Source organism: Chenopodium quinoa, unplaced genomic scaffold (assembly GCF_001683475.1).
Source record: "Chenopodium quinoa cultivar QQ74 unplaced genomic scaffold, ASM168347v1, whole genome shotgun sequence".
Lineage (NCBI taxonomy): Eukaryota > Viridiplantae > Streptophyta > Magnoliopsida > Caryophyllales > Amaranthaceae > Chenopodium > Chenopodium quinoa.
Window position 1 is genome coordinate 236360 of NW_018742607.1, and position 20527 is coordinate 256886.

General features: G+C 36.8%; 2 protein-coding genes across 2 annotated transcripts; both read left to right on the forward strand.

Moving 5' to 3' along the window:
- The first annotated feature begins 4931 nt into the window (after window positions 1-4931).
- Window positions 4932-7640, forward strand: LOC110721222. Its single transcript, XM_021900370.1, has 6 exons — window positions 4932-5369; window positions 5481-6113; window positions 6225-6293; window positions 6393-6537; window positions 6581-6773; window positions 7259-7640. The coding sequence occupies exons 1-6, from the start codon at window positions 4932-4934 to the stop codon at window positions 7638-7640; spliced, it is 1860 nt and encodes a 619-aa protein (XP_021756062.1).
- A 560-nt stretch (window positions 7641-8200) lies between these two features.
- Window positions 8201-9019, forward strand: LOC110721223 (uncharacterized mitochondrial protein AtMg00810-like). Its single transcript, XM_021900371.1, has 3 exons — window positions 8201-8447; window positions 8502-8664; window positions 8857-9019. Exons 1-3 carry the CDS (start codon window positions 8201-8203, stop codon window positions 9017-9019), a joined length of 573 nt encoding a protein of 190 aa, XP_021756063.1.
- The last annotated feature ends 11508 nt before the right edge of the window (window positions 9020-20527 follow it).

Here is a 20527-nt window from a genome sequence, read left to right on the forward strand (position 1 = left end):
AACAAGCATTTGACACTACAATTAATTATCCTATAATATAAATAGGTATTTGGTACTTGTAGACACCCATTTGTGTCTCCCCAAAACCAAACCCGGTGATGAGTACCTTTCACGTCGAACCATAATCGAATGAGGTGAAAGTGTGAAAAGTCTAGTGTTGCGGTTAGTTTTTGTTAAAATTCTTTCTTTCTGTTTTCGAAAACCCACTCTATTTTATGAAAACGTCAATTCCAGTTTAGTTTGGTCCATGATAAGGGTCCAATAATGGTGTATTTGGATGGGGCTTGCAAAGACCTTTCCAACGATATATTATAAGCCCAATTTCGATGAATAATGAGGAAGTTATGGCCAAAATACTAAACTGGGCCCAAACCGGATTTTACCTACGACCCAATGATCATGAGGAGGGTTCAAAGGTTTAATCCTATTCCTAAACTAATTAGGATTGATTAGAATCTTCTGTAAGTTTCTAAAATATCTTAATTATCCTTTTTTGAAAAGATAAGATTAAGGAATTTGATTTAAATATAAACTTTCCTTTTTTTATAAAACTTTCCTTTTTTAAAGTCCTAATTCTATTCGGATTTAAACATGTTCAAAGACAGTCAGATATTATTTTCGTGCCTCATATTTTTTATCCATATTTTATATGGTTGGATAGACCTTGAAATTATCTTTCCAATGATATATTATAATAATAATTCCGAGATATAACGAAAAAGATATAAATAAGATATCAAACTCTATCCAAAACTGAACACCGTCTCACTATTTCGTTCATATCTTTTATTCTACAACATATTTTAATCTGATTCCAATTGGATTAGAAAGTAGACTTCAAGATCTTTTCAATGACATCTTATTCATCTTATTCCGATTCCTGGATCAAAAGATATGATAAAAACAAAATCCGCAAAAACTGCTGTCTACGAGTTTTATTTCGATTCGAATTTGGATTCTTTTCTTAATTCTTCGAATCTCTTTTTTCCTATAAATAGAGGTCATATCTCCTCTTAATCAATGACCAACTCTCATCAATATTTTCTTGATTATTCTCTCTCTCTCTTTTTCTAAACTAGCCTTTTCTCAAATAAATAATTCCGCATTCATTAGATCTAGAAACACCTAGCCATATTCGAAGTTGCCTTCGCCCTAGACGTGAAAGGTTTTAATTTCTGAGGGTTTGGTCCCAAATCTCTCTTTCAATTATTTAATTTAATTGCTTTGATTATTATTTTCCTTGAAGTTACTAACGTGTGTATTTTGTTATTAGAAAGAGGTACGAGACATTAAAGTAAGTACTTTAATGGTTTAATTGATATTATGATGTAGAAATCATGCTTAGATTGTTATTATGATATTCCTAATATCATGTCTAGGGTAATTTTAATATCAAGTATGATTAAAAGAATGATGCTTCCTATATTCTTCCTAATATTTATGATTGTTAGTATCATGTTCGGGTTAAAGATTTGATTTTTATTGCTTAGTGACATGCTAGGGTTTGTTATTAATCTTGTTAGTATCATGCCTAGGATCTTGCTGTGCTTTAACATGATTATGATGATTATGATTATGATTAGTAATATTATTATTAATGATGTTGATTATTTATTATGTTGCTTGATATATATTATATATTGTTATTGCTTGATCACCTTTTATGTATGTTTAAAGGGAATTGGTATTTGCAACCACGCTTAATAAGATAATTAATAACCTTGTTAGGTTAATTGTGATTATAATTCAAGTGATCGCCAATAATAGTTTATTTGTGCATTAAATTCAACCAACATAGATTAAACAGGTTTAGGGTTAAATCTATTGATTGTATGTTAGTCAGAAAGCGCACATGAATACGAGCAGAATAAAGTAGAGGCCTATTATTAGGGCAGGTTCAATATCTTTTAGGTTTGATTTGTACCTTCATCCCCGAACCCTTATTTGGTTCATGACCTTATGGAGTTGACGATCTCTTGGATCGTTAAGGGGTGTAACCTTCACCTCGTGACGGTTTACAAGTTCCTTAAAAACTTGTTGGTGACTCTTTTGCTCTATCTTCTTCCCTTTTGGACGCCACCGTACTTTAGTGTATGATCACAGTGGGGTTCAAGCTAGTGGGATTTTAAAGGCTTGAAACTATTCCCTACAGTACTACAAGTAAGTGTTACGTCACTAATGGTAACTATTTTGAAATATGCACTCTACATTTACCAATGTTTAGAGTATTTAATGCACTAACTAATTGATCAACGGGTGTACCAAGGACCTAATACTTGTATTTTTCAGATTCAAAGTAAACAATTTTAATTCTATAACAATTATAATGATCCTATAAACTAAATTATGTTATATGATATATTTGTAGTTTTTAAAATTGAATATTTTATGATATACCCAACGATAATAGTATTAATTGCTTTAATTTCAAAATACAAGTAGTCCACGTGTCAAACCTATAAAGTAGTAGAGAGCGAATGCCAACAAATTCGTATTGTTAGTGAAGATGACAGTCGTAGAGGAAAAAAATAAAAAAATAAAAAATGAATCATGTTCATCCTCTACTTGAAACATGAACGTTGGTGAACAAGTTGTTGTATGCAATCATAGTCTACTAGCCAAAGTACAAGTGTGCAAAAAACTGAAAATGCAGGGCGCAAGTTTTATTCATGTCCGAATTGGAAGGTAATTTCCGGCTGTACCCTTAATTTCCCCTTTATTTCGTTTTATGAAGTGTTGTGGAGTATGATATACCCAAATGTTTAAATTCTTTGATAGGATGATAATTGTGGATTATTTTGCTGGGAAGAAGAAGCAAACCAACATGAATCCCAAAGCCTAAGGGATCTAGTGGCACAATTGGAGGAGCAGTGCATGGCAATGAACTGCAAGGCGGTCAATCTAAAAGTTGAAATTAAGCTTCTCTGAGACAAAATATCGGAAATGAGGGTTGATAGTGAATTATTACGTATAAAGTTGTCCAAGTGCGAAGCGACTAAAATGAAACTCTCTAGGATGGGGTTGACAACATCAATAGTTTTAAGTATTGTAGTTATTATAGTTACGTTATTGAGGGTGTAAGTTCTTTTCAAGTTAAGTGTTTACTTTTATAAATAAAATGATATATTTAATCTCATTCTGATGCCATATTATAACTCCATTAGTGTTAATTTTTGTCCAGAAATGTCATAATGATTACATAAATAAGTAAACTACATGAGATATTTTCTGACGCCATACTTCAACTCCATAATAATAATAATCTGATTCCAGAAATGTCATAATGATTACATAAATAACTAAACTACATGAGATGTTTTCTGACGCCATACTTTAACTCCATAATAATAATCTGATTCCAAAAATGTCATAATGATTACATATATAAACTACATAAGATGTTTTAGATGCACCTAAAATAAACAACTTAAGTAACACACATAGGCAGTCTTACATAACTGGTGAATCACACATCCAATTTCGAATTTATACCCTTCTTCTCTTGATTGCTTTGTGACACTAGTAATCTCCACAATGAACTTCCTGAAAACAATGTCATTCCTTCCCGTCCCATACAACTGCAATTCGACAATCTTTTTAGCAATTGGCACAACATAAATATTATTACCGTTAGATAAACAAAGTTTATGTATTAATCATCACCTGTAGGCTCGATATCATTGCTTCTAAAGTACTTACCAGGAACAAAATGCAAAGCATGCCAGATTTTGATATTGCTTGTTCCTTTTGGATGTTAGGACACTTAAAAATCTCATAAGTTTCAACATTTGGATTTTGGAGTGGCTCTTTTGTTGTAAGAAGAATGTGTGCAGTGTGCTTCATCTGACTCATACATAAGACAGGTATCAGGACACTATGTTCTTAAAAAACTTCAGTTGGGGGGTCTATATTATGTGCACATACGAGTTACGTACCAATAATTTAATCGATCCTTTTCACATGCCTTGGGGTTTCTTCTTATTGGAGATAATACTATTGCTGCCAGCTCATCTGCCACATCAGAATAAGTTTGTTATAACAAACTTATATTATGTTATATGTTTTTAGCTTATTACATTTATTGCTAATATAAATGTTTTTTACCTGTAATTCCATTCATTACATTGAATTACAGAAAATTCTTTCCCAAGTTTTTCTCTCTCTACTTTTCCTCTTTCACCATTTTCTTCTATAAAATTGAAGCTTAGCTTCGTCAGTCATCAATGGAGTTTTGTTCAATTATGCAATTCTTCTAAATCTCTTTATGGTATCAGAGCAGGTACAGGTTAGTTTTATACTGAAATTGACTTGTTAATTTTGCCGATTGAGTGTTGTTTTTCTGGATTTTCAATTGAAGTTCGTGTTCTCTTCGCATCGATCTTCTAAGTGTGGTTTTATCTTTGTTTCTCGGATTTCTCTTGAGGTTTCTTGAATTTTATTGCGATTTCTTGGAATTCTGCTGATTCAATTCGAATTTGAGATATGATTTTGTTATTTTGCCGATTAATCATTTCTCTACTTCTTCAATTAAAATGCCTGAATCAAACAATTTAGTTCTTACTAGTGATCCTGCTAGTGTATATTTCATCCATCTTTCAGAGAATCCGACCAATTCTCTGGTTATTGTGAAATTTTCTGGTGAAGGATATAATGAATGGAGGCTTAGTATGATTATAGTATTTTCTGCTAAAAATAAATTGTGTTTCGTTGATGGAACATTGTTGAGACCGATTTCTGGTCCTGAGGTTCAGGCATGGGATCGTTGTAATGCAATGATCACTGGCTATCTTCTTCATTCAGTTGACAGTACTATAGCTAGAAGTATACTGTATTTCTTTTCAGCTAGAGAGATCTGGAAGGATCTTGAGGAAAGATACTCTTAGAGTTCTGGTCCTCAACTATATACCTTGCAACAATCCTTGAGTGAGCTCATGCAAGGTCTTGCTCCTGTTGCTGAATTCTTTGCTAAGATCAAGGCACTTTGGGATGATATTAGTGGAGTGAATCCTTTACTTGTATGTACTTGCAGTGGTTGCACTTGTAATTTGATTCAGAAAATTTTGAAACAGCAACAGGAAAAGAGATTGGTGCAATTGTTGATGAAGTTGGATGCTAAGTATGCTGGTGTGAGAACAAATTTGTTGATGATGCAGCCACTCCCTACTATTTTAGTAGCTTATAGGTTACTGATGCAAGAGGAGAAACAAAGACAAGTGAGTATGGTGGATGATTCTGGTACTATGGCTTTTGCAGCTGATGGAAGGAGATACAATTCCTCTTACAATTCTCCTCCTAGACCTACAGGGAATTTCAGATTTCAGAATACAGGGCAAATGAGACCTAACTTTTCTTCTGGTTCTACTGGTTTTGTGCCAAGTATAAGAAGGAATTCTGGATTATTTTGTGATCATTGCAAGATTTCAGGGCACACAATAGAGAAGTGTTTCAAGTTACATGGTTATCCACCCAATTTTGGGTAGAATAAGTACAAAGGGAAGAAGATTGCAGCTATTGTATATGGAGAAGAAGAGAATGATCATGAAAGTTCTTATGAGACTGCTCATATTTCCATGGGACAATATAATCCTTTTTTGCAGATGGTGAATCAGGATGGTTCTCAGTCTGGAGTTAATTCTGCTGGAACAAGCAATGCAAGTGCACAGAATTTTCTACAGACTCCTGGTTCAGCCTATGTGGCAGATACTTGTCTCTTGACTTGTTTCAATACTAAATGGATAATTGATAGTGGTGCTATAGATCACATGTGCTCTTATTTAGATCTATTTGATAGTTATCATAAGCACACCAAATATCCAAACACAATCACAGTGGCAAATGGGAAACAAGTAGTGGTTGAACATATTGGAATTGTTAAATTTCAAAATGGAATTGAGTTGAAAAATGTTCTTCATGTTCCTAATTTTCAATTCAATTTAATATCTTCACACAAGTTGTGTAAGGACCTAGGATGTGACATTAAGTTCACACATGATACCTGTGTGATTCAGGATCCTCACAAGAACTCTTCCTTGGTTCTTGGTAAGCTAGAGTCTGGATTATATGCTGTTAATGATGGTGGTGAGCTTTTGCAGCAAAAAAATCAGTCAAGACTGGTATGATTTCTGTTTCTAGTTATGAAGAAGCCAAACTTTGGCATTTAAGACTTGGACATATGCCATTCAATAAGCTGCATCATGTTAAGAACATGTTTTCTTGTAATATAGAACATGATAGCATTTGTCAAGTATGTCCCAAGGCTAAACAAACCAGATTACCTTTTCCTCTTAGTTCAAGTAAGAGTTCTGCTAGTTTTGATCTCTTACATATAGATACTTTAGGTCCTTATAAAAGGGCAACTCACGATGGCTATACACTTTTCTTGACCATTTTAGATGTCTATTAATACATGGACTTTTCTTTTGAGAAATAAATCTGATGCAGTGAAGATCATTGAAAATTTTGCTATTCTTGTTGCTAATCAGTTCAATAAAACAATCAAGTGTATTAGATCTGACAATGCCAAAGAATTGTGTGAAGGTGATATCTTGGTTTTTTATCAGAAAATGGCATTACACATCAGAAGAGTTGCACGATACACCACAGCAAAATGCTGTGGTGGAAAGAAAACACAGACACTTGCTGGAAATAGCAAGAGCTTTGTATTTTCAATCTAATGTGCCTGAGTTTCTTTGGGGTGAGTGTTTACTTGCAGCTACTCATCTTATTAACAGGATGCCTTTAAGCTCTATTGGCTTTCTTAGTCCTTATGAAAGGTTATTTGACATTAAAACTAACATAGATCACTTGAGAGTATTTAGTTGTTTGTGTTATGCCTCTACTTTTAAGACACATAGAACCAAATTTCATCCCAGGGCAGTTCCTTGTATTCTTATTAGGTATCCACCAAGCCAAAAGGCATACAAACTGTGTGACCTTGATTCCAAAAGGGTTTTTGTTTCAAGGGATGTAGTTTTCCATGAAAAACACTTGTCATTCCATTTTTCACAGAAAGATATTAACCCCAATCCCATTTTCTTACCTGCTTTCACACCCTTTAACCTAGACACAAATGTTTTTGTTCCAGAACCTTTTATCCTAGACACAGATCTACCTCTTACACCTCCACCAAATATTCCACCTTCACAAAATAACTCACCTTCACAAAATAGCCCAACCTCACAAAATTTTTCTCTTCCTTCCCAAGACAACCAGTCACAGGACACTACTTCTCATTCTCCTTCTGCACTTTCTAGTGAAGAAATCAATCAGGCACCTATAAGGCAATCTACCAACCTGTCAAACCACCATCATGGTGGAATAATTATGTTGCTTGTGAGGCTCATCATTGGTGTAATATAGTAGTGTTTGATGATTTACCAGCACCTCATAGAGCTTTGATTTGCCAGACTAACAAGGTTACTGAACCTGTTAGCTATTTTGAGGCTTCTCAGAATCCAGAATGGGTTTTTGCAATGCAGAAAGAGATTCAAGCTTTGATGGATAATGATACTTGGGATTTGGTGCAGCTTCCTAAGGGTAAAAAAGCTATAGGGTGCAAATGGGTGTTCAAGGTTAAACTTAAGGCTGATGGGTCTGTTGAAAGGCTTAAGGCAAGATTAGTTGCTAAGGGGTTTACATAGAGGTATAGAATTGACTTTGAAGAAACTTTTTCACCTGTAGTTAAGATGGCTACAATAAGGTGTCTTTTGTCTTTGGATGCTAGTCAACATTGGGATCTTCATCAACTTGACATAAACAATGCATTCTTGCATGGTAATCTAGATGAGGAGATTTTTATGAGGGTTCCAGAAGGCATTCCTAATCCAAATGGAAAGGTTTGCAGACTCAAAAGGTCACTCTATGGGCTGAAACAGGCCTCTAGGAAATGGTTTGCAAGGCTTACATCAGAATTGCTGACCAAGGGTTTTCTTCAATCTAAAAATGATACTTGTTTGTTTCTGAAGAAATCTGGTGGTTTTGTCACCATTGTTGCAGTTTATGTGGATGACATTATTATAACTGGTGGTGATGTTGCTACAATTCTTGATTTGAAAACACATTTGATTGCATAATGTTTTCAAAATCAAAGATTTAGGCAGATTGCACTTCTTTCTTGGAATAGAAGTGGTTCATGTTCCTCAGGGAATTATCTTTACTCAGAGAAATTTTACTAGAGAATTACTACAGGAGTCTCATATGGATGTCTCTAAATCAGCAAAGACACCTCTACCAGTTTACTCTGAAGCCGTATCAAGATGAAGGGGATTTTTGTTCTGATCTAGTTCTTTACAGGTGTTTGGTTGGTAAACTGAATTTCTTGAGACATATTAGACTTGATATTTCATTTGTTGTGCAAACCTTGAGTCAATTTATGCAGCAACCAAGGTTGCCACACATGGCTGCTTTGCAACATGTTTTGAGGTATGTGGCAGGCACAGTTGGTCAAGGTATTTTACTACAAGCTTCTCCTTAGTTGACCCTTCAGGCTTACTCTGATTCAGATTGGGCTGCTTGTCCCAATACTAGAAGATCTCTCACTGGATACATCATGCTACTAGGATCCTCTCTTATATCTTGGAAGTTAAAGAAGCAGGGCACTACTTCTAAATCATCTTCAGAAGCAGAATACAGAGCCATGGCAGCTGCAGCTTCTGAGATTGCTTGGTTGGTCAGGCTTTTGTAAGAGATTGGAGTTTCTGATCTTCTCCCTGTAAGGTTGAATTGTGATAATTAGGCAGCAATACACATTGGCAAGAATCCAGTCTTCCATGAGAGGACTAAACATATTGAAATTGACTGCCATTTTACTAGGGAGAAAGTCTTTTAAGGCTTGATTGAATTGTCTTATGTTCCTAGTGCTGATGAACTTGCTGATTTGTTCACCAAGTCTTTACCTGATTCTCAACACTTTGAGGTCAGTTCCAATCTAGGACTGATTGATTCTCAATCACCCTCTAGCTTGAGTGGGGGTATTGGAGATAATACTACTGCTGCCAGCTCATCTGTCACATCAGAATAAGTTTGTTATAACAAACTTATATTCTATTTTCTGTTTTTTAGCTTATTGCATTTATTGCCGATATAAATGTTTTGTACCTGTAATTCCATTCATTACATTGAATTACTGAACCTTCTTTCCCAAGTTTTTCTCTCTCTACTTTTCCTCTTTCACCATTTTCTTCTGTAAAATTGAAGCTTAGCTTCGTCGTCATCAATGGAGTTTTGTTTAATTCTGCTATTATTCTAAATCTCTTTACTTATTTATCATCTTCTTCCTTCAAGTCATTGAAATCCACTATGAACACTTTTTTACGTTCCATATGGAAGATATAGATGAACCATCCATGATCCACACACACTAGCATGTACAGCTAGATGTCATCATGATTAACACATATAAAGCGTTAGTCCCCATATTCAACAATCTTATATTTATTGTAAAGCTTGAAGTTTATACAGAAAATAATGATTATGCTAACTAAAAGTTAAGCCTATAAACAACATAATGATCCTATAAATATTATAAGTAATGAAGATATAATACCTTTTTCTTATTTTCCAGCTTATAGCTCTCTTCAAAGAAGAATTCATTGATGAACTTAACTTCATTGCTGACTAACTTTTCCACAAGTTCTCCCTTCATTTCCTCTTCCAGAAGCGTGCACTACACTCAAATTTCTTAGAAGGTTATTTGAATTATTACTACACCATATATTGTACAGTTAAGTTAGGCATTAAAAAATACCAAAAATGATGGTCTGAAAACATAAATTCCAAATAAGTCCCCAGTTTTTGTTCCCCAGAGGCCTGATAGTTGGTGTTCGCCGCATATGCATCCATGATCTGAAATTGGATTGAACACAGGTGTTAGGTATTCTTTGTATGTTGTAATGTGGCGTGATAAGCATCACATCAACTTTTTACCTCTAATGGTATTTGAGTATTCCGCTTTAGTGCATTGTACAAGGTCTGCCGGATCACTTCTGACTCCAAATACCTGTACAATACCTGATCCTTGAACCTGTTTGAATGAAAACATTAATTTTGCACTTGTCAAAGGTATAATATTCTTAAGTATGACAAACATTAGAGTGCCATGACTACTTACTCTTTTCTGTTTGACTTTTGGTGAGCTATTATTGCGAGCTTCTTGTCAGCATGTGTTGCAATGATAGATTGATAGGAGTTTGTCGATCAGAGTCACCTATCTCTTCTATGTCACTATATGTGGACTCATTAACATCATTAGCTTTGTCAGTTTTTGGGGATTCTGCTTTCTTTTTTGTCGCTTAGTATCACCAATTGCATCTAAAACAGACGCCCGTTTGCCACTCTTAGGGGCTTTCCCAGTAGAAGCGGACGGTGAAGCCTCCTAAACACTCTTAGGGGCTCTTGTAGAAGCGGACACTGGATCCCCCTTCCCACCCTTCCCATCATCACCTTCTTCTTTGTCACCACCTTTGTTAGGACCATCTTCATCTTCATCATCATCATCTTTGTCACTAGTGGATTCCTCGTCACTGTTGGTTTCATCATCTTCTGTTGATTCCTCGTCACCGCTAGATTCATCTTCTTCAGTGGATTCATCATCATCCACCCTTCTTTTCTTTTTTTTGGGAATTGATACCTAAATTAAGAAATTAGGTGGATAAATGGGATATTAAAATGATATGTAAATTAAAATAATAGATTCTAATTCTTTTAATTTAGAAATGACCTTCATATTGTTTTGAAGAAAATAAAAAAACATAACTGATCTTCAAATGTTAAAAATATTAAACAATTCTTATAACACGGTAACACAGCTGATTACTAATAATTAGATATGAATATGTTATTATGAATGATTATTGTTATTACTAATAAGTTTTATGATTCCGTAAAGGCTAAAATGATCTTTATTAACAAGTTATGATTCTATAAAGTCTAAATAGATTAATTTTATTAATAAGTTTTGATTCTAAAATGATTAATTCCTGAAAACAATAGTTTACGATTTTGTAAAGTCTGTAATAATTCAATAAACTATATAATAATTGTGTTAAGTCTATAATGATGAAATAAAGCATATATTCTTGTACTATAACACTTGAGGTTTGTTTACCTCTTTTGGCATCTTGTCAAGAGACGCTGTAGACTTAGAACTTGTCTTGGTTGATACCTGTGTTGGAGATACAACTTTGACTTTTTTCTTGAAGGTTGAGGTCCTCCATAATCCTCCTTTTAAAATTACAAAACACAGAAAAGGTTTAGTTTTCAACGACATAAAACAAAAAGAATATAATGTGAAATGAATGTACCTCATCGCTTGAGATTAATCGGTGAATGCCTTTGTAGTCTTTCAACTCTCTAACTTTGGGTTTGGCCATGGTAGTAACTCTTTTCATCTTTACTGTAGTTTGAAATGCATCATCGGTTGATGTTCCTGGTGGAATTTGCAAGCACATCGGAATATCACCCGACGGAGCCAATGGGGTATGCCTTACCGTAAACAACCTCTCTGCTGACAACCTTCAAATACATAGATTTATGTAACTATGTAAGTACGCTACAATTACAAAAAGTCTAAATAGAAAAAGTATAGAGAAAACACAAACCTCTGCCACACCGTACGACCCATCTTCTGCAGTGTCTGCTGCAATAGCTCTATCGATGTCTTGCTGCTACCATATGGCCCACATCCCTAGCCTAGGAACGTTTACGTCCCATCAATGACCCTTTCCATTAACGTTTAGCCTGTTAAGGTATGCAATCTGTACATGGAAGGACTAATCAACACATCATAACAATTGTATTAAAGTAAACTGTGAACACAGGTAATTATTACCATGAGAACTAGTAGAGATCCTTTCACTCCACCCTTCTCCGCTTCTGTTTCACCGACTGTGTGGATCATCCAATCAAGTACGTACTGTGCCCAGTTCCACTTTCTTGCCTCTTTTAAGTAGCGGTTTTTCAATAACCAGTAGAGAGTAGGACTAATCCAATTGTTTATTGTCTTACAAATCATACATCCAAATACAAACAAAATGAATGACTGCATGAACTGATCTTTGTTGAGCATGTTCTCTTTTAAATCTTTCTCAACAATACCATGACCAATACCCCCTTGGTTAGAGTAAGGGCTCTTCAATTTCTTGTACTCGTTGTCACCTACATCTATTTGTTATCACAATGAGGGGAATATAAATTTTAATTTACAAAAATAATGTTGTACATAATATATTGATGCTGTAAATAATGTTATGATCAGCTGCAAGTAATTTAATAATGCTGTAAATAATACTTTTCAGATGCTGTAAATAATTTAGTGATGCTGTAAATAATTTACTTATGTTGCAAATAATTTAGTGATGCTGCAAATAATTTTGGATGTTGTAACTTAATGATGCTTTATAATTTATAATCCGTAATTGACTTATTAGAAAATGAATCAATGAAACATTTAACAAATGTAATGATTCTGTAAATAAGTTATAGATGCAATTAATTAGATAAGGATTCACCTGCATTTGGCTTCTCAATTCTTAAAGTGAAATCCCCAAATGGCAAGCCATATACCCATCCTGCTATTTCATCTGTTATTTTTTATCTCATAATCGTCCCTAATGCGCAACATTTGGGTCTTGGGATCCCACCTTCTTATCTGCTAGACAAAAAGTATCTGTCAACAAATGTGAACTGCAAATCAAGGATAGTTTGAAAACCCACCATGCTAACCCATTGATGTGTCTATTTTATATAGTATTTTACCCCCATCCCTTGGTCATAATTAGTAGTGTTTTTGGCTCTTTAGAGCCACTTTTATTACTAATTGGTGTTTTCTAGTGTTTTCGTAGATTTGGTTGACTTTTGCAGGGATTTATGCTTTTGGAGTATTTTCCCGAGATATTTTGGAGAAATCACGAACATTGGAGAAGCACGACCAGATTTTATAGCCTAGGGCCGGTTAGAGCCATCGAACCGGTGATTAAGGGCTCGGTATAGGTGATACCGGAGCATTTGGACCGAGTATTCAAGACCGGAAGAGGAAACCCAGATTGGCCCGAAGAATTGAAGCCCAATCGTAGTCCAAACAGTGGCCCAAGTGAGCCGCCCGGCCAAAGAGGCTGGCGCCCAGAGGCGCGCCCGGCCGGGCGGGAGAAGCTAAGGCTGGCGCACGGTGACGCGCCCGGCCGGGCGCGAGATTAGTATTAGGGATAAAAAGGCGCGCCCGATCGGGCGCGTATATTTCTTAGGAGCGATTAGCGTAGTTTTAGTTTGTTTTAGTTTAGGATTTGTACGGAGTATAAATACTCCTCCGTAATACGATTTTAGGATCTCTTTCCTCTCTCTCTTTTTACTCTTTCCTTACTCTCTTAATTGTTCTCTTAGATTTCTTTCTCCTAAACCTTTGTTCTTAATCTACTCTTAATTCCATATTTATTTTGGTAACGATTTTCTCTTCTCTTAATCTTAGTTGTTTATTTTATTCCTTTCATCATGACTTATTTTATTGCTTTGATTAGTTTAGTTTTTAATATGTGTGAGTAGCTTTATTTCTAGGGTTTATGGGGATCCTTAAATAATATGAAGGGGTAATTTATTGTTGTTGATTGTCAATGCTAGATTAATTTCCTATTGATTGATTAAATGCTCTGTGACTAGATTAGGCCTATCTTTTATGCATGAGTTTGACAACATTGATTCGAGATTCGAGAGATGAGAGTTGATGTTTAGGTCTAGTTTCAATAGGCAGATTAATTTATAAATGGTTAAGTCGAGATTCGAGAGATGAGATTTAATACCGGTAAATTAATTGTGTGATTGTAATACGTAGCGAAAGCCCTTTACAATCTGGTTAATTGATGCATTGATGATTGACTATTATTGATTATTGGTATTGCATGATAATTTCTTATTGAATTGTTTTAACGTTTTACAATTACGGCTTGTAAAAGTATAGCAATATTGAATAGATGAATCGAGCAGATGTTAATTTGATATTAAAGGCTATTTTCAAGAAGAACTTAGATCTAGTAAATTACGAGAGCCTGTTAGATTTATGTTGATTAATAAATTGCGAAAGCCTGTTAATCATGTTATTTATGCAATGTCAATGATTGATTATTATATTTTACCATGGAGTATTATTTATTGGTGAACCAATTCCCTAGATCCTTTTATATATTGTTTTCTCCCTAATCTTAATCTTAGTAGTTTAGTTCCTTATTCAAATATAAATATTGGTTACTTCATAATCTAGATTATTTTAGTTAATTAGGAATAGAAAGACTTGTTTCCCTGTGGAGATCGACCCTACTTCTCTATCTGCTTTAGTTAGAGGACTTAGGAATTATTTGTGATTAGGGGATACGACTTTATCCTGTCAAAATTTGGCGCCGTTGCCGGGGAAACGGTTTTATTTTTATTCCTGATTGTTTTTGTATTCTAGATTATTTCCCTTTTGTCTCAGAGAGCGTTAGTTCTCTGAGACAAATCTCACATTTGCTCCTAGTTTTTGTTTATGCCCAGGTGTTCCAGACAGGGTACATCCCATTCGATCCTGAGATCGAACGTTCCTTCCATAGATAGAAAAATTTCTACAAGCAAATCCTGGCAGATTCTGGTGATAATAACAATAATCACCGAGATCCTCCAACTGGTTCTAGCGATTCAGAGGTATCATCAGACGCAGAATCAGAGATGACGGCTCCAAAGAAGCTTAGTGATTACTCACAACCCAAGCTTACAGATTTTCCACATCTCACCCCTACTCCGGCTCTTGATGGGGTTCAATTCGAAATTAAGCCTCAATTTATAACGATGATAGAGAGGAAGCAATTTAGTGGAGCCAAGGGTGAAGACACGAATCTTCACATTACCGACTATTGTCAATATTGTAACACCATGCGGCAAGCCGGGGTCACTCAAGACCAAATCAGGGAGATTCTCTTTCCCTTATCTTTAACTGGAAAAGCTAAATTGTGGTTTAATGGCTTATATAGAACTACACTTGGTATAACTGACTGGGAAACTCTTGTTTTGAATTTCTATAACAAGTATTATCTTGCAGAGAGAACAGCCGTACTACGGAGTGCGATTCAGAACTTTGCCCAAGAAGCCGATGAGTCTTTATATGAGACTTGGGAGAGGTTCAAGGACTTAAAAAGAGAATGCCCTCACCATATTTTAGTGCAATGACAGTTAATCCAAGGCTTTTATAACGGCATTGGAAATTCCTCTAGAATAATTTTAGATTCTGCAGCTAGTGGAAGATTTATGAATCTTAATGTTGATGATGCAGGTCAGTTTATTGAAGATATGGAGATACACAATTCCCAATAGGGGAATCCTAGAGGATTTGCTAACAAGGGGAAGCATAGTGTCGACTCTGTATCCTTTTTGTAAGCTCAACTAACCTCTATTTGCCAAAAATTAGATTAATCTGAGCACTGCTAATGTAGCTAATGTTTCTGCGATTAATAATAATTCTAATGAGGCTTTCTGTGAAAATTGTGGTGTTGTAGGTCATTGGGAGCAAGATTGCAGGAGTTCCGTGGAGCAAGTTAATGCCTTTCAAGCCTATAGGCAGAATAACCCATACTCCAACACCTACAATCCTGGGTATCGGAATCATCCGTACCTTTCCTACCGGAGCACTAATGTTCAAAATCCACCACCACAAGAACCACAGGCGCCACAGCAACAGCAGCAGAAATATTATCATCCCAATGCTAGCCAGGAGAACCAACCACAACAACCCTCCTCATCTTCTAACCCTTCTCTGGTTGAAATTAGAGCAATGTTGGTTAATATGCAAAAGCACATGGAGAGCAGAGATGCCACAATTGATCAAATTCTAGCGCATAATAAAATTGTAGATAATCAAATTGCGCAACTCTCTGCTAACCTACAAGCCCGCCAACAGGGAGCTCTGCCGGCACAGCCGACTAGGCCTACGGATCAAGCATTTGCAATTACTCTAAGGAGTGGTTCAAACTATGAAGGGCCCTTTATGCCCAAAGTTGATGAACCTGTTTTATTAAATAATGCTAATCTTGATTCCGTTAAACCAAACAATGTAGTTGATAGCCCCGCAGGGCTAAAGGATAATACTAACACATCTAATTCTACATTGCAGGGTACGACTCCAGAGAAGGTGGCTACTCCAGACAAGAGTAATAATGCTCCAAAGCCAATTATCAAACTTCCATTCCCCAATCGTCAATTGAAGACAAACTTGGATAAGCAGTTTGGTAAGTTCTTGGAGGTGGTAAAAGATTTGAAGGTAACAGTTCCCTTCACTGAATTAATCACACAAATCCCCTCGTATGCAAAATTTATGAAAGAAATATTGACGAGGAAAAGGTCTATTAGTGAGGTAGAAACAGTAGCTTTCACTGCAGAGTGTAGTGCCGTACTTCAAAATAAGTCTCCACCTAAATTAAAAGATCCAGGTAGCTTTTCTATCCCTTGTCATATTGACAATCTCTTGATTGATAATGCATTATGTGATTTGGGTGCAAGTGTTAGCGTCATGCCATTATCTGTGTGTTCTAAGTTGAATATGGGAAAATTAAAAGCTACCAATATAACTCTACAAATGGCCGACCGTTCTTTCAGATACCCCTTAGGTGTTTTAGAGGATGTCCCCGTTAGAGTAGGTAAATTTTATATACCTGTAGATTTTGTTGTTCTTGATATGGCTGAGGATATGCAAACCCCAATTATTTTGGGTAGACCATTCCTTAACACTGCAGGAGCAGTCATAGATGTAAGAAGTGGTAAGTTAACATTATCAGTAGGGGATGATGAAGTTGTTTTTAATCTGAATAATGCCCCTAAAAGCTCCATGACTGAGGAGAAATGTTTCAGTGTTAATGTGGTTGAAAATTATTCTAACAAGCCCAAAGCTCTTGAAAAAGATCCCTTGGAGGCGGTATCTTGTGTTGCATCCTTTTCAGATGAGATAGACAAATGGCAGAAGGAAGTTGATGCAATAGAAATAGCACTCTACAATGTTGGTCTTGGTTTTGAGGATGAAAAGGTGGAACCGATCAAGCAAGTTGTGCGATTTGAGCCTACGGTAAGTGTTCCACCAGATCGAGTTGCAAGTGTTTCATGCAAGGAAAATTTGAAGCAATCCTCGATCAAAGAAGGATCTTTAGTGCGTAGCATTGAAGATCCACCATTCCAAGTTAAGGAGGATCCACCAGATAAGGTGATTTGGCGTCCCACAGGGTATGTCAGGAAGCCGCATCGCAGCCTAAACACCGCTAGACCGGGTGAGAAACCACCCGACCAAGCGTTAGGCCAAGGGTCCTAATTATTGTACTTGGTAAGAAGGTCGCGCGGGACCTAGATAAACCAACGCTTTGCGGGAGGCAACCCGTATTTTTAATGCTTTTTAGACTAGTTTTTATTTCCTTTTCTTATGAGAGGAGAGATGAGGGAATTTAACGAGTTTGATGAGTGTTTGTACAGGTTTACAGGAAAAGAGTTAGCCAAATTTTGGAGAAAAGAAGAAAAATAATATTTCGCCGATTTAGTCTCGGGCCCGACCGGGCGAAGCTCGCCCGATCGGGCGCGAGAGCAAGGGTCCAAAAATACGTATTTTCGCCCGACCGGGCGATGGGCGCCCGACCGGGCGCAAAATATTTCGTATACGGACTAAATTTTCCGAGAAGTTATGAAATTTTGATGGACAGATTGCCCGACCGGGCGCGAGAGTATAATAAATCTGATACATCAGATCGCCCGATCGGGCGAACGGCGCCTGACCGGGCGCGAGAGCTTAGCAAAATTTAAATATCAGATCGCTCGACCGGGCGACCCACCGCCCGACCGGGCGCAAGCGGCGTCCGCCCTTTTCTTCTTCTTTCTTTTCTTCTTTCTTCCTCCATTTCTTCTTTCCTCTATTACTTTCTCTCTCTAAAACTCAAATTCTCTCTACCTTCTCTCTAACCCAAATTCAAAACTCTTTACATATTTGTGATCCTCTCTTCATCCTCTACATTCCCATATAAAAATTTTCAGATTTAATTCAATAAATTTTCAAACCCATTTCCTAACATGGCTTCAAAGAGGGCTAGGTCCATTTTCGGTAGGAGCTCCAGTTCGAGGGAGGAATATGACCCAGACTTGCTACTTCCGTACTGGCCAACGATCCGGATTGCGAGCCGAGAGCAAAAGGAGCGGCTAGAGCACTTAATCGGTCGTGAGGTAATTCCTTCTCGGTGGCTACACCGCCCTACCTTAGAATCATTTGGTTTGTATGATTTTGTAAAACGATTTTTGAATGAAATTGGCATGAGAAAATTTGTTGATATGCACTATCCTAATTTCCGAGAACTTACTTGTGAATTCCTGTCTACTTTAGTAGAAATGGGCCAAATTTATTTTTCAAGTTGAACAATAGAAATATTAATTTCACTTTTGTAGAATTTTGTAAAATTTTTGAATTAAATTCTAAACTATCTCACCAATGGCATGCGGACTATAAAATGGGTGACTTATATAATGCTTTGACTGGTTTGCCTACCCCCGACCCCCAACATGCAAGTACCAAACCTATTCACCACCATGTCCCAAAAATCTGGCAAATATTTGCGGGTTTGTGTTTTTTAGGTAGCGCCGAGCCCCATAATGCCCAATCTAACGAACTAGCTGTCATAGGACACTATGTGTATGGGTACGGGAAACTGAACATAGGCAGGTTTATAGTTCACCATTTGAGTAGGCATGCCACAGCCAGCACCACATCCAAGACCCCTATCCGTTTAGGTGGCCTTATCACTCGAATAGCAGTGAAAAAGGCCGGTTTTGTAGTGGACATACTCCACCAGCTGACCAACTATGTATCAGATACCTATATGACTGCTAGGTATTTTGAGGAGTGTGGGTGGGTTAGACCGGACAGCGAGCAGACACCGTTTTGGTGTATTCGGACTGGGAGCGAGCAACCTTTGCCCATTTTTCCCCTACCCAGTCCTGACTTGGCCGCTTTTCCCCCAGGGAAACCTTCTTACACTTATGATGTTTTAGTTGCCAACGCTAGGGGGCAGGCACCACCACCACCAGTTCCACCACCCCAGCCTCAGCCCGAGGTGGCATTCTCTCCACCTCGTATGTCTCACTTTGTCCCTCATGTTGACTCTGACCCAGTTTGGGATCTTCAGAGTATAGGTCAGGCCTTAGGACGTATAGAGCATTCCTATACTGACCTTAGGAGGATGGTAGGCTCCTTAGACCAGAGGTTAGGGTACCTAGAGAGGAACCAGGGTAGAGCTCTCTACCCTATGTATGATGACTATGCTCGTCGGGGCAACATTCCCGACGACGCTATTCACCCTGATTGGTTTCAGCCTCCACCCCAGGGATACGATAGGGATCCCACTGCCCGTAGTATTTACGCTGACTATTCCTCTTTCTACTGGTACGGCCAGGACATTCCTTTCGGGGGACCGGCGGGGGGGAGTTTTCATGCTGATTATTTTGGTGGTAGCTCTTCTGGTGCAGGTGGTGCAGGTGGCAGTGGAGGTGCGGGTTCCGGCTCGATGGATGAGGATGATCAGGACTAGCTATGCTGGGCTAGTTCCCGAGCCAATGAGGACATTGTCTGATTCTGGCTTGGGGGAGATTTTGATTTGGTATTTTTCTTTTTCTCTTTTATTTTATTTTTGGTGTGTTTTCTTATGTTAGATTTATTGCTTTCTAGGTTAGTTTTTATTGATTTCTTATATATATAAAACTAAAAAAAATTGAAAAATAAAAAAATCCAAAAATACGTACCAATGAATTGTAAATTATGCTTCCCTGTGCCCCTTACTTGAGAAAAATTGTTTTGATTCCTGGTATTTGATGATAAGCATTGTGGATTAGTTGATCATGATATGATGTTTGATTGCCTTGAAACCTTAACATGCGTCAATTTTGTCCAACTACTTGTGAATATAGTGCTTGACTAGTTGATTTGGTAAGGAATGTGTGATAGTTCCATAATTCCTGGTATGTCAATGAATTTGAGTATTGGTTTGCAACTATAAGTAATATTTATATGATTCATTATTATGCACATTGTGGAGGACGAAGGCATTTGTTCTTTTAGGTAGCCTCCAGACATTGTAGATACATTTGTTCCCTTCTTGCTACCCATGTTGTTGCCTTGACTTTTTGTTGTTTATTAGCCATATTACATGCCTATTTTTCCCCATTGGTTACTAGTCCCAAGCTTGGCTTGGGGGAGCTATTAGTGAGTGAGGTGAGGGAGTTTGTAGTGTGCTTATTATTTGCACAATTTGGGTGGGTTTTGAGAAGTTATTTTGTTTTTTATCATGTTTATTTTTGATGAGTTTGAAAGGTATATTTTCTTGAAAAAATAAAGTATGATGTTATGAAAAAAAAAGAGAGAGAAGTTCAAGAAAAAGAAAAAAAATAAGTGAACTTCGAAAGAAAAAATGTTCAAATGTTCTAGTTGGAGGTTGATCAAAAGAAAAATAATAGAGCTTCAATGAAAAAATATTCAAGTTTGAAAATAAAGTTTGTT

Coding starts and splice junctions, on each gene's coding strand:
- LOC110721222 (XM_021900370.1), top strand. CDS start 4,932: ATGCAAGGTCTTGCTCCTGTTGCTGAATTCTTTGCTAAGATCAAGGCA. Junction 6,294..6,392: donor ACCTTTTCCTCTTAGTTCAA/GTAAGAGTTCTG, acceptor TGACCATTTTAG/ATGTCTATTAATACATGGAC. Junction 6,774..7,258: donor TTTCTTAGTCCTTATGAAAG/GTTATTTGACAT, acceptor TTTCTAGTGAAG/AAATCAATCAGGCACCTATA.
- LOC110721223 (XM_021900371.1), top strand. CDS start 8,201: ATGTCTCTAAATCAGCAAAGACACCTCTACCAGTTTACTCTGAAGCCG. Junction 8,448..8,501: donor GGCAGGCACAGTTGGTCAAG/GTATTTTACTAC, acceptor ACTCTGATTCAG/ATTGGGCTGCTTGTCCCAAT. Junction 8,665..8,856: donor GCAGCTTCTGAGATTGCTTG/GTTGGTCAGGCT, acceptor TTATGTTCCTAG/TGCTGATGAACTTGCTGATT.